Below are 14,337 nucleotides of genomic sequence, written 5' to 3'. Positions count from 1 at the left end.
TTAGCAGCTGTATCTCCTCCCCTCCCCAGGCAAGAATGAGAAGAAATAGCTCAATAATAATATTAAAGAGAGTTGCACATTAATAAAGACCAAATTGACAAACTTAGTGATTTAAAATAACCTTGTACATTTCACAAGGAGTTTGGTCTCATTAAACTCAGGAGCAAAATCTTCACTGATTTCCATAGGATGAGGATTTCACCTCTGGCTGCTAACTGCTAACTGCTACCACGTTCCCCAGTATCTCTGGTAGAATAAATGTGAGCAGCCCTGTTGGTCCCATCAGCTACCTTTATTCACCTAAGATGTTCCATATTGAGCAGGTTTCATTATCAAAAAATAGAGGTTTTCACACCAGAAAGCTGTGCTGCCACAGTTCAGTAGATGTATTTAATGTTAAGGTCCCTGTAATGTAAATACCAGAATGTAAATACCAGAATCATTTTCTCCTAAGTTTTTGGAGACATCCAGATTTGATGCCATTGTATGGCTGACAAATTCATGGCTTCCAGAGATTTTGATATTCTGCTTCTCCTTAGGAGTTCACAGGCTGCTATTAGAGACTCAAAACGTTCAATTTTACTAGTTTTTCCATCCCCAGTAACGAGTGGAATAATCAGATGGTTTCCAAAACTTATTTCAGCATCTACAACATGTGTCAGGTAACATCTGGGCATTCTAAATGCATGAACTTCTGTGTTGACAGTTGATGGTCCACCATATGCTGTCACTGGAAGAACAAATTCCCAAGAATATGTAGTATAATAATGTGCAATATCTAAAGGTATTAACAGCTCTAGAAAAACAGGAATTGTGACAGTTGCAGAAATAATCTGCTGTGTCACATGCAGAGGGGCTGTTAGGACACAGAGAGGTCGAACTTTTGTATCCATCCAAAGCCTAACAAAGCAGGATGTGCTCTAAGCCCATGGATTTCATCTAGTGGTTGGTAAGGTACTGTGGACTGTAGGCTGCTTTAAGCAGTTTACCAGAAGTAGCTGAGAAAACCGAGCTGTTGTCAGGCTCAGCACAGCCTACTGTTAATTCACATCTCCACTGCAAGTATTCAGAGTGTGCAACTGGAGAAAAACAACTAACTGAAAGCCTCTGGGTTTAGTGATCTAGAAGTGAGGATCAGCATCCAGAACCAGTAGTGAGAGGGGTGGGAAGTGCTTCGGTTTACAGCCAAACCTTCAGCTGTTTGTCAGGAAAACTGGAAGGACAGATTTGATCCTGAAGACATTCTTTTTGATCTTCTCACTGTAACCTACTGAAGACAATTTGCATGATTGGGGCTTGAAGTTTCACTCTCCAAAGTCACAGAATCGCAGAGTTGTCAGGCACCTCAAGGATCATCTAGTTCCAAACCCCTGCCATGGGTAGGGTCACCTTCCACTCGATCAGGTTGCCCAGGTAATCCCTTCCAATATGAAAGGAAATTCTGTTTATCTTGGGATTGTGGGATTAATGGTTTTGTCAGATGATCAATCTTTTAAATTTAGGTAGCCAAACTCTGCTTTATTAGGCTGTATATAAGGGTTGAGAAGTAGTCTTTGGGTGTTGCACTGAGCAAGAACCATTTCAGGCAATATTCTGTTAGCAGGAGTTCTAAGTTTTTGTTAAACACTTTGTTTCTGCAAGTCTTAGAAGCGAAGTTGTTCTAACTAGTGATATGTCCCTAATACAATAAACAGCTTTGCCTTTTTCATTAGAATGACTTCAGGTATCAGCAAAGTAGTGGCAATTCAAGGCAGAGTATTTGACTAGAACTAAATGTTTCAAAGAGCTCTGAGGCTACATGAGGGTGTGTAGGCTTCCCCTTGCATTACCTGGTTTATCCCCACTGTGTGAGACAATACATTGAGATCCTGGGAATATCTCCCATACTTGATGAGAGCTCAAGTAAAACACTTTGTAACGGAGTATGGTGAACAACACGTAAGAGATGATGTTGCTGCTGGTGGTGAGGCACAGAAGGAGGGAAACTTCCCTATTAAAGTGCCATTCTTTGGAGGTTACCTGTGGAATCACAAGTTCGTTCCCTCAAGTTTCAGAACATTCTGTACTTTAAAATACTACAGGGAAAAGCTGGGGGCGGGGGGAAAGTCAGTTTCTTTTCATGCTTGCTGGTGGTGAGGCTGAGGTCAGACCTTGTGTTCCTGGGGTGCAAAGAACAGGCTGAGCCCATGGCATGACCCTCTCTGTAGCTGAATCCTTGGTGCTGGCAGAGCCATCTAGAGGGTCTCTGTGAGGTTCTGCCAACCTACAAAAATGAATGATCAGATCTGTTTCCCACCCCCCCAAATCTGCCTAATTCTTTCAGGCAGCGAGGGGAGCGTCTGTCCAGAGGAGGGGAGAGAATTGTTCTTTTTTTTAACATTCCCATGTGTGAAATTAAAGCACAAATGAGACCAAATATCAAAAGTGAGGCTATTTATTAAAGGTTAAATCAAACGGAACAGAGGAAGGGAGAAAAAGGAGAACGAGAGGGAAAGAGAGAGGGAGAGGAGTAAATGGAGAAAGAGAGAGGGAGAGGAGTAAATGGAGGAAGAGAGGGGGAGAGCAGGAAAGGAATTATGTTACCGTCTTCAGCCGGAGGAAGGGAGAAAGAGATCCCAAAGTCCAAGTCCTTTTCGGCTTGTGCTGTCCGAGGGTGTGGTGTCTCTAGCCGGGAGGAGGAGGGGGGAGACGTTCCAGGATCGTATCGTGCCTCGATAGTGTTTTCAGATGAGTTCTTCTCTTCTTCTTCTTCAGGAGTTCTTTTCTTCTCTAAGCAGGCATCACTTGAAGCTTTTTTATACAGGTTTTTAATAGCAGCTTCCTCCTGGCCCCTCACCGTTAGTATGCAAATGTGTCCAGGTGTTGCCTCCAGGAAGTCTTGTGCCTGCAGGGGTCCGGCGCCAGGGTGGGCCTTCGCCCCTCCCTGTTCACACCCCCCTGGGCTTATCGGTTCAGGATGTGCATATTCTTTGTTGCATATTCCAAGGGGGTCTGTCCACCACCCCAACCCGGGGCAATAGTGGCATTATCAGGCGAACCACCCGCCCAGGATGTGCTTGCCTTTGTTGCACATTCCAAGGGGGTCTGTCCACGACCCCCGCGGCAGCTGCTGCCTAGGTGAACAGATCTTATCCTTTGTTGGGACGCATCTCAGTTCTTGATGCATTCACAAGGTGATTTGCATCCAGAACTCGATTCCTACAGGGAATGGCAGCACCTTGCCTTCACAATATCAGTGACCTTACTGCTGCAGATGGGCTCTAGGATCTCACAAACTGAGGTCACCTTTTTGAGACTGCTCTAACAGCTAAGAAGGACGATGAAAACCCCCAGTTTCTCCCTATTTTCAGCGCTACCGAGGAAAATGTACTGCGTGTCTTTAATCACTCTGCCATCTGAAGCAGGCGAGCGAGGCTCATTTTAGTCACGAAACGAGCAAAGGAGTTGTGCCCAACTTTTCATACTGAGAAATGTCAATGAGTTAAAGCTCCAGAAACAGAGAATGTAAATCAGACATTGTTGCACACAAAACGAACTTATCCTTGACAGGCTAAACAGAGATTTTTATGGGAAGCCTACTCATACCCACACGGAACGCAGTTTATCTTTCCACTGCGGGGTTGTTTGTTAAAAATAATGCTGATTTTGAGGTGTACGGTAGTCATAACGAGAACCCCCATGCAATTACAACTGTGAATAATGGAACAATGGACACCCCCGTACCGTACTCTATTGTATCGGGTAATTAGGGAGCGGGAAAGCACAACCCAGGAATAATCGATGCGTCCCCCGCAGTGTGTACTGTAATCCAGCACCTCGTCGCTGCAGCGCGTCCCACCAAGCCATTCATCCTCACCTCCCTGAAGCAGATAAAGGGAAAACCAGGAGTAATCAACCCTCAGCGCGGCGGAGCGCCCCGTCTGACCATGCCGGGGACGGGACGGGCACCGGGGGGCAGTGCGGGGACACGGGCTGGACGGGCAGGGGGAACGGCGGCGGCATCCCCGCGCTGGAGGTGGGCTGCGGGGCACATGGGGGTTGTAGTGAGGTGGGGGTCGGCCTCTTTACCCAAGGAACTAGCGATAGGACGAGAAGAAACGGCCTCAAGTTGCACCAAAGGAGGTTTAGGTTGGATGTTAGGAAGAATGTCTTTACTGAAAGAGTGGTCAGGCACTGGAACAGGCTGCCCGGGGAGGTGCTGGAGTCACCGTCCCCGGAGGTGTTCAGTGAACGTGTGGACATGGCACTTTGGGACGCGGTTTGGTGGGCACGCTGCTCTGGGGTTGACGGTGGGGCTTGATGATCTTTGAGAGCTTTTCCATCCCTAACGATCCTGTGATTCTATGTCCCCGCTCCCCTTCCCCATCCCGGCGGGGGGGAGCGGGTGCGCACCGCCCGCCCCTTTCCCTCCGCTCCGCCCGAGGCTCGCCCCCCCTTTCCTCCCCCCTCTCCCGGCTCCCATGGCGGGCAGCGGCGGCCGATTCGGTGTCGGTAAGCCCCGCCCGCCGGCAGGCCGAGGCCGGCCTCCCCCCTTCCCTCCGCCGCCCCCTCCGCGGCAGCCCGCCAGCAGCGCCACGGCAGGCGCGGGGCCGGCTCGCTCCGCGCTGCCTCTCGCCCGCCCGCCCGCCCCGCCGCCCCGCGCCGCTCCCATGCAGGCCGGCGGCGAGGCAGAAGATGGCTGACTCGCCGGGGCACCCGCGCCCCTGCCCGCCCGCGCCCCCCGCCCGCCCGCCGCCGCCGCCACCACCACCGCGCTCCCCCCGGGCCCTCCGCGGCGCCGCCTGCCACCACTGAGAGCCGCCACCGCCGCACAGCCCCCCACACACCCCACCCCGCGCCCCTCCCGGCCCCCCCAGAGCACCAGCAGCCATTTCATCTCCACCACCAAGTAGGCGCAAAAAATGGCAGAAATGGAGAAAGAAGGGAGACCTCCCGAAAATAAAAGGAGCAGGAAGCCGGCTCACCCGGTGAAGCGGGAGATCAACGAGGAGATGAAGGTAGGTGCCTGTGATGGGGAAGGGAGCGGGGGTGTCCCGTGTCCCCCTCCCCCCCGCCCCCCGCCTCCGTGCATGGCAATGGAATAAGAAAGGATCTCTTGTCATTTTTTTTTTTTTGTAGGATGCACTGAATGTGTCTCAACTCCGCCTCCTGGGCTGAAAACAGAGACGAATTCACAGGCTGCAAATCCTGTTCATTGACCAGCTTTGATTTATTTCTTAAAAAAAAAAATAACTCGCCCCTCGCTGGGCTTTTAAGCTGCTTGTGTGCCAGTGATGAGCCTTTTTGGTGCTTCCCCCCACCCCCTTCTATAGCCACCCCCTCAGGTAGCTGGGAAGCCCTAAAGTTAGGAAAGAAAGGGACCTCTTTTAAACACTGTTTCTTTCCCTTTTTTTCTTCTTTTTTCTTTTTCTTTTTTTTTTTTTCCCTCTTCCCCGGTAGCCAGCTGCAACTGTGTAATTAAATTGTCAAAGTGAAACGCTGCGGTCTGAGCCGCGCAGCCTTCTGGCACTGAAGCGCGGAGACCCCTTTTCTCTCCTTGTCCCTCTCGCCTCCCCCGCTCCCTGCCACCGTGCTGGGCTTGGCAGCCCCCACCGCGGCAGAGGTGCTGGGCAGAGGTGGCCGTCCGAGGGCTGCTTTCGATGGATCTGCCATGCGGAGGGGCTGTCCTGCCTGATAGGAATCGCTGCCAGTTCAGCTGTGCGCTGGAGGTAGCTCTTGAGACGGCTGCTCCAGATGTTAGGATGGCTGCGATTGCACAAACGCCTTATTTCGGGACTTCTTTTATTATTAGGTCGTTGTTCCAGCCTTGACCGATCCTATTTTTTTGCGTCTGTTTCCCACGTCTGTTCCATGTCTATTTCATGCCTGTTTGTTTTACGTCTCTAATGCACCGAAGTTGGGACCAATGTATTACAAGACTTCAGCTGAACTTGTTGTTGTTTAATGCTCAGATAAAGTGACTAAAGCAGCGTAGCCTGGCTATGAGATAAAGGCACTGGCGTTTGATTTGAATTTGTCATTTATTAAAAGGCTGATTCTAAGTAGGGGACTGCCTGGAAAATGCCACACAGTATGCATGTCATATAGGCAAATAGATAAATATGCTTGATGCCTAGTGAAAAATATCTTTGCTTTCTGGAACATCGATCTCCCCGTGTAAAATGAAACAGGAATGCATGATCCCCCCTCTCCGCTAATTTGGGTTAGGTGCCTTTTTCCTGCCCAAGGCAGGCATTCTTCCTCCTGCTGCCTGCCCAGCGAGCCATCAGCTGGAAGGGTGGACAAGAGAGGTGTTAGGGGAACAAACAAAATAAAGCCTCCCTTCAGCCCTTTGGAAACAAACCGTACTAGTTTCAAGCCCCGAGGAGCAGTATTATTCTTTGGGAGATATATGACACATCCTATTTTTGGAGAGGGCTCTGTGCGGGCACCGGAGACTAAGAGTCATTGCTGGTTGTAATCCCACATAGTTCTGAGGACTGCAGAGGTCTGTAGGATAGGGCACTGGCCCCTCAGAGCATCGCCTAATGCGATCTACATGGATTGCAGCTTTTAAGTTTCATAGGTTCTAGAATTACAAATTAGCTAATTTTAATCAAAACATGTGAAATGTTATCCTGGCTGGATATAAAGGCTGACTGTGCTGGATCCTCTGGGTTTGTTTTGTTTACTTTGGCTGCAGGCACACTCAGCGGTTTGGGAGATAGTTGTTCTTCTACAGTATAACAGATGTTTGTCTGAAAGGGTGAGGAAGAAACAAAAACAACATTGTGTGAAGGAGAAAAATTACACAATTTTTCAGCTAATGCTTTGGTATTAAGCACTGGTGTCAAGTTTTGCATAGAGGGTTTCTCTTTTTTTCAGTCGTGGGTAGCTGCTTAAGGTTAGAAACCTCAGGATTTCAGCACAGAAATTCAAGGCAGGTAGAGGCAGCGTTTTGAACCGGTGTGATTTCTGGTCAAGGGTGAGATAAGCTGGTGGCAGAACCTTTTGCAAAAGGCAGGTCACCTTTCAGTGCAAACTATGTTATGTATGCTCTGCATTCTCAGTAGGACAGTTGCCTGCTATCTCCCAAGAAGGGGAAAGAGAGAGAGGGAGGGAGGGAGGAAAAAAGAAGTTGAATTTTTGCCTGGTTGAACAAGTTAAAATCCTGTGGCGATCAGTTACTCTTTTGCTTCACTGAGGAATTAAGATGTCTACTTGTTCCTCATAAACCTGAGGGATGCAAATAATGTAACACATTGGTTACACTGTGCAAAATGTTTGCAGCCGAATGACAGAGGCCGCACAATGTGCCCTTGTGTAGGTTCATATCTGTAATGTTCAAACAGGCTGACTGTTTCTCTTCATCTGAACTGCTTTCATCTGGACCAGTGTAAAATAAGCTCTGGTAAGTAATCACGGCAGAGCAAAAAGAAAGGAATGTATACAGCAATAGACAGCCTAAGCTGTAAAAACTGTAACTCGAGTATCAGCAGCAGATCAGATATCAAGGCTTTAAGGTAGGGGAAATGAAAGAGATGAAGGGGAGGAAAAGACAAGAGAGGGAATGGAAAAGTCAGCTTGGAAAGTGGAGGAGAAGTAGGAGGGCCCCCTCAGGGAAATTTGGCTCAGGGATTAGGGAATTTTATCATGGTGTACAGTGACCTACTCAGGTTTCAGCCCACATTGGATCGAATTGCCTCCCCTTGCTAGCAGAAAGAACAAGGACTGGTGTATATGTGATTTTGTGTTTTTTTCCCCTCCCCCTTCATAATAAAAAGGCCACTGGTACAAGTGTCTATTTTAAGTACAGCAAATACTATGAATGAGCAATAAAATTACCTCACCACCGAGACCTCCTTCAAGAGTTGCTGTTTGATGCAGTCAGATATTTACTTGAGAGGAATCACAACACCTAACTGCTTGGTTTGGTGTCTTCCAACAGTAGTGACAGCTTGGTTCTAACATGACTGGATGGAGATTCAGGTTGTTTGCTCTTTCCTTATGACAGATGTTAAGCTGTGCTTTTGTCATTGCTAGCCTAATGTGCACCATGGTTGTAACAAATTGTAATTTGGTACAACATTGTCTGCAAAAAGCTCTTGACTCTCCACAGTTTGCTGATATTACATTTCAATGAGAAATATATTCAGGAGGAACTGGTTTGTTTTGCTGTGACCTTCATAGCCTCTCTTTCTTAGTTTTTCCCCCCCTCAAGTTATTATTTTTTCCCCTTTTGTTCTCCTTCCTCCCTCAGATACTTTCCATTTCTTCTTCCAGAGGTTCACCTTGTGCTTTGGAAGAGGAACAGATAGTTACTCTGAAATGCAGTTCAGTGCCATTTCTTGCTCTCTGGTGAATAGCAGAGCACCCAAGAGGTCCAAAGCTATCATAACTGGGGAACCCAGCACTACTTGAAGACCAAAATACTTTTTACAATTTAATTGATGAAAGCACTCCTCAAGGCATGATGATGGCTCTCCCACCCATCCCTCCTCACCTTCTTTCCATTCACCATCCTGCTGCCAGGCAGCAGTGCTGCTCAGGGGGAACAGTTAGGTGTGTTATGAAGAGGTTAGGTCCAGCAACTGGACTGCACTGGAAGTTCTGAACAAACAAGATAATGTCTCTGCATGTCTCTGTCAGTTGAAAGGCAAGCAGTTAATCTGTGCTGTAATTTCACATCCTGCTTCATGTGCCCGAGGAGTTTACCATCTATAAATATTCTCAATAACTAATTTGTATCCAAAATTGGGCTTCATTCCTAAAGCCTAGAGCTTAAGACAGTCCCATCTGTTGCAGTTTAATAGTAAGCTCATCAGAAGATCTTTCAGTTCAGTGTTTTAATATTCCCCATTTGGCATTCAGAAGTACTACTGTCAGGAGGAGGAGAGTGGTGAATCAGGCATAGCAGCCCTGTGCCTGGAGCAAGCCAGAGCACTCAGAAGATTCCAAGGAAACTCCTCCCTTCTCTCCTGAAAAGCAAAAAATGTCTTTGAGAAAGTGGAAAAGCAGACAGACTTTATCAGTTGTGTTATTTCAGGAGACCAAGGTGGAGCAGGCTTTTTGCAGTCTGTGCGGAAGGAGTTTTGTGGGATGGCTGCAAAGGGAGTGCTTCCCCAAAGTGGGTGTCACAGAACCCAACCTGTACATAGGAGGACAAGGGAAAGAAAAGCATCAAGGAATGTTGTTTTCTAATAGCATAAAGGTCTAACTATAAAATTCAACATGGTGGCAACATAAATAATTGAGGGCTGGTAAAAAAACCAATGAATAATCCAAGTTCATATTGTGACTGTAGAAACAGTTTTATTTCCTTGATGCAGTGCAAGTGAAAAGGGAATTTGTGGGGCTCTGCAGCGAGTGGCTTATGCAGGCAAGGAAATGGAATGGAGCCACTGTGCTTCCTCCCAGATCTGAAATAAACATTCAGCAGTAAAACCTAGAAGAAAATGAGTCTGACAGACTCATTCTCCCTGGCGTTTCCTGCCTCCGTGTTTGCCAGGCCTTGTTTGGTGAAGCCAGGCCTTGCCCCCTGTGAATAAGGTTCATAGAGAAGGAGAGGCAAGAGGTCTAAGATGGAAAGAGAAGCGTGGCTGAGCTTCAGAATGTGTTCATTAACGAAGGTTTGGGAGAGTGATGCATTGCAATGTGAACAAATCGGGCTGTAGGTGTAGTGTTACAATGAAATGAATCCTAAAGTGGGAATAAATGTGATTGTATTTTTACCACCAAGCGTGTCAGTCAGTCTCATAAAGGAGGCAATCCAGTCTGGAGAGTCAACACACTCTTCTTCAGCTTTCCCATGAGTAGGAAGCAAATACAAGTCAAAAAGCATAATAATTAGTCAGTTAGATAGTTTAGTTATTTAGTTTGTTAGTTAGTTAGTTGTTAATCTTGTCCCTTCCAGGAGGGAGGATATTTTTGTGTAGCACAAGAAGAGAGTTCGAACAGTTCAAACACGCAAATTGCGTGTTGCCCCGCAGAGGTGATAAATGGTTTGGGACTTAGCAGGGGGCAAAATAAGAACTGCTGTCCATCAAGAAGAGAGGGCTTTGGCAGTGTTGTGTGAGTGGGGCCACTGGAGCATTTTTGGGCCCGTTTCTTTGGCAGGGATGAGCTGGTTGTGCTGCAGCTGTAGTGCTGTAATTTTGCAGTGAAATCCACAGACCGCTACAAACTCCCTTTGGATTCAGTGGAATTTGGTCTGGGATCAAAGGTACCAGGTTAGCAGTGTGATTGCTGATTTGGGGCTCTATTGATGATGGGCAAGATTTTCCCTGGTGTGCTGGTTTTTCACCTCATCCCTCTGGCAGGGCTGTGAGGTTGGGGTGGAAGCCTCCATTCTGCAGACCCTCCATGTCTTTTTGAGGAACAAGTCTGAAAGTAGGCATGAACTAGCTCAGTACCTCTGCTGTTCTGTTCCTGCAAAAGCTTGGAATTGCAGCTCCTTGAACATCCTTCATCTGGCCATCTGCACTCATCTTCATGTCTCCTTCTCACTAGACTTCCCACATTGCTTATCTCAAGCGCTATCATTACAGGCTTTATCCTTCTTTTAACTAAGCCCTTGAAGCTTGTACATCTTTCACTGAGGTTCTACTCTGCATGTACTCATTGTGTATTAATTGGCTTGCTTCCTTTCCTTAACTACATCAAGAACTGGGCTTTTTTGGCCTCATTTTTGTTTGTTTATTTGTGTTTTCCCACTTCACACAAAGAAAAATTGTTTTGTCTCACCCCATCTCATCATTGTGTTTTGGCTATTGCCACCACACTGATCATTACAAGCCCCATCTTGTACTGTATATTGAATCCACACAGATTTGGCCTACCATTGAAATGGAAGAAGGGAGAATACATGAGGACAATGAAATAATAGTGGTCAGCTTCTGGGCAATGGCTTCACCAAGGACATGGCCATGGTGGTCTTGAGTTGACAGCTGGACTCAATGATCTTAGAGACATTTTCCAGCTGAAACAATTCTATGATTGTATGACCTGGGTGACCATGGGATGGGATTGATGGGATGTTAGGCATTGCTGAAAATGGGTGTTGCAGTCAAGAGTCAAGGAAGGTGATACCATAGTTCTGTGGATGCTCATCCATGGAAGAAACCAGCTCAGCTTTGACTACCAGCTTGCTAATGATGGGATCATCCTCTTGGTTTGCTGGCTATAAAGCACTGTGTAATGAAGTCTTTTGTTGTTAGGCACTGAGAGAATAGGATTAAGAGTGATCAGCATCATTGTAGTAGGTAAAATAAATTATGAAGGAGAGTGGCTGAATTGTAATAATTTGGCTTTGTTTCAGCATCCTTGTTGACAAATCACAGTGTTCAAAAGGCATTAATTTTTGTTACTGCTAATATGCAACCTCATTGTTCTCTCATTGAAAAAGGAAAAACCTGATTGGTCTATACCAGTGAAGTATCTTTTTTTATATAGGCAGGTCCCTGTGATGGGTGATTTCAAAGTCAAATCTATTTCTTGTCACTGCAAGTGTTCATTTTTGTGTGTTGCTCATCATGGAGAGTGAAAATGAGATTTAAGTCCTCTAGAGGTCCCTTCCAACCCCTACATTTCTGTGATTGCCTGGATAGTAAAAATGAGGCTTGAAAAGTACTTCAGCTTTGTGCCATTACAAACCTAACCATCGCTTTGCCTAGATTCTGAGGAGACATACACATGTATGAATTGCCAGGAGAAAAATAAACATCTATACAGCCTTGATTACGTATTCCACAGCAAGTAATTAGAAATTACTCATTGCCCGAGTTGATCAACAGTGCAAATAGAACACAAAGCATCCACAGGAGGCAAATTTAGAGCTACTCAATTAATTTGGTTGCGTGGGGTTTAAGTCAGGAAGACTTTGTCAATTGGTCTGTACCTTGCTAGATTAGTCCCTAGGGCTGTGTCTCCATAGTTGAAATTTAGCAGAGCAAGAGAAGCTGGCAGAGCTTGCTTTCAGGCCTCCGTAGACCTCTTCAGGTCATTCTGGTTGAGCTGCAGCGGTGAGGTTTCGCTCCCCATCTCCATCTCACTTCATTGTTGGATTGCCATGGGCTGGAGAGAGGGTTGGTGCGTTGGGGCTTGCAGTGCTGAAAGAGAGGTTTTCTAACAAGCTAAAACCCAAACAAAGCAACTTCAGAAAAATGTCCTGGGTTTGCTGGTATTTAAACCACTTAAAACAGAGCATCATTCAAATGAGAGTTTAAATAGATGGTTTAGAAATGAGTGTAGCTGTTAGCCACCTTACTCCGGGTTGTACTTGCCGTTGCAAACTGTAATAGTGAGATGGTTCAGAAACAAGGGGCTGTCATACCTACAATGCTGACACTAGAGGTAGAGGTGGAACAATGCAGTGTTTTCCAGCAATTTGGGTCTGCAGAGGACAGCCACAGAATAAAGACTTCCAGCAGGAGGTCAAGGGAAAATGAAAAAGGAAGAAGAAACCAAAAGGAAATTGATGCTCCGGGGGTCTGCGGTGGGGTTTTGTTTTGGTTTTTCTCTTCCTGAAATGTGTGTTTGTAGCACAATGGCACAGATGTTACTCCTGGAAGAGTACAAATTGCTTGTGTTTATTGCTTATAGCTGCTTTACAGCTCTGCTTGAGTGACAGGAACACCTATGCAATCTGGTGTGATGAATGAGCCAGGAGCGGTGCCGCGCTCTGGGGCAGAGTGCCTGCTGTAGCTTTGAATTCAGGAGCAATTATCATCTGATTAATTTTATTTCTTTATTTAAATGACTGGAGACTTGCTCCCATTTCAAAATGAAGTTGGAGCAGTTGCTGGACAAAATCTAGCAACCTGCGAGTTTGACACGTACCATTTCTTTTTGCATTGGAGTCATATTGTCCTTATTCCTTTGCCGGTAGCCAGAGCCCCGGGAGATGGTGGTTGTCAGGAGCATTGTTTTAGATGTCAAGATCCTTCACAGACATGAAGCTTGGAATTTGTTTTAAAAGAGTGATAATAAAAAAATGAGGAGACCAAATAGAAAGGCTTTGTGTGTGGGTTTTTCTATTTAGTTTTATAGTCATTGCACTACTTGAAACTGGTATTTGCCATCACAGTAATTCATTACAGTATCACAGTATCACCAAGGTTGGAAGAGACCTCAAAGATCATCAAGTCCAACCTGTCACCACAGACCTCATGACTAGACCATGGCACCAAGTGCTGCGTCCAATCCCCTCTTGAACCCCTCCAGGGACGGAGTCACCACCTCCCCGGGCAGCCCATTCCAATGGCTAATGACTCTCTCTGTGAAGAACTTTCTCCTCACCTCGAACATAAACCTCCCCTGGCGCAGCTTGAGACTGTGTCCTCTTGTACTGGTGCTCGTTGCTTGAGAAAAGAGACCAACTCCCTCCTGGCTACAACCTCCCTTCAGGTAGTTGTAGAGAGCTATGAGGTCTCCCCTGAGCCTCCTCTTCTCCAGGCTAAACAATCGCAGCTCCCTCAGCCACTCCTTGTAGGGCTTGTGCTCAAGGCCTCTCCCCAGCCTCGTTGCCCTTCTCTGGACATGTTCAAGAGTCTTGATGTCCTTCTGGAACTGAGGGGCCCAGAACTGGATACAGGACTCAAGGTGTGGCCTAACCAGTGCAAAGTACAGGGGCACAATGATTTCTTTGCTGGTTTCCTAGATCAGCTGTAGAGCTCCACAGCACTATTTGATTTCAGAGAGCTCTGCCTGGCTGCAGATTTAACTTACTCCACTAAAGCTGGCCCAGTAATCAGTCCCTTTGCCACATGACCTGGAGGATGTGTTTTTATTAGGAGTCGAGCGCTGTGACACTCATGTTCCATAGTTTGCATTTCCATTCAAACACAGAACGTAACCACACCGCTGCTTGGAGATGGGCTTGAAAGCAAATGTGGCAAAGCTGAGAAAGGTTTTCTTAAACAAATACCAGAGGTGTTTGTGTGAAAAGTTCTGGCCAAACGCTTCCGCGCTGGAGAGTTCTGAAGCGGTTTGACTATGCAAGGGCTCCTGACTCTGAGGGAAAACGTCTTTGCTGTGATTGTGTTTGATCTGGTTCACGGGCACCTCAAGGAGCTGTAATTGTGTCAGTGACCTGCTCCAGCTGAAGAGACTGTAGCACGATAAGGTTGATTAACTGCTGGCTTTCTGTTACTCTCTTGCTGCAGCCTTAAAGATTTGATGGCGACGCAGACAAGTTTGCGTGACAAATGCGCGTTAAAATCCTTCTGGCAGTGGGTGCCAGAGCAAAACTCGTAAATAGCTCTGCTTTTCATTTTCTTTAAATTACAGATGTGTGAGCCTCTGTCACAATTACATGTGCCACTCAGAGATTTAAATGCATTGCACTTTATGCACTCGACT

The 14,337-nt window shown here is 46.6% G+C and overlaps 1 protein-coding gene across 3 annotated transcripts in view; it reads left to right on the top strand.

The window, feature by feature from the left end:
- Nucleotides 1-4,537: 4,537 nt before the first annotated feature.
- The window catches only part of SOBP (sine oculis binding protein homolog), a 114,155-nt gene continuing 104,355 nt past the window's right edge, over nt 4,538-14,337 (top strand). Inside the window, exon 1 of one of the 3 annotated variants that reach the window (XM_054174114.1) lies at nt 4,538-4,997. In XM_054174114.1, the coding sequence (XP_054030089.1) occupies nt 4,902-4,997 (96 nt within the window). In that variant the 5' untranslated portion in view covers nt 4,538-4,901. Of the gene's footprint in view, nt 4,998-6,253; nt 7,391-14,337 lie in introns of those variants that run through there. The other 2 variants (XM_054174113.1, XM_054174115.1) reach the window with 2 other exon arrangements.

Source organism: Dryobates pubescens, chromosome 28 (assembly GCF_014839835.1).
Source record: "Dryobates pubescens isolate bDryPub1 chromosome 28, bDryPub1.pri, whole genome shotgun sequence".
Classification (NCBI taxonomy): domain Eukaryota; kingdom Metazoa; phylum Chordata; class Aves; order Piciformes; family Picidae; genus Dryobates; species Dryobates pubescens.
Note: the sequence above shows the minus strand (reverse complement) of the source record. Positions and strands in the feature narration are given on the sequence as shown.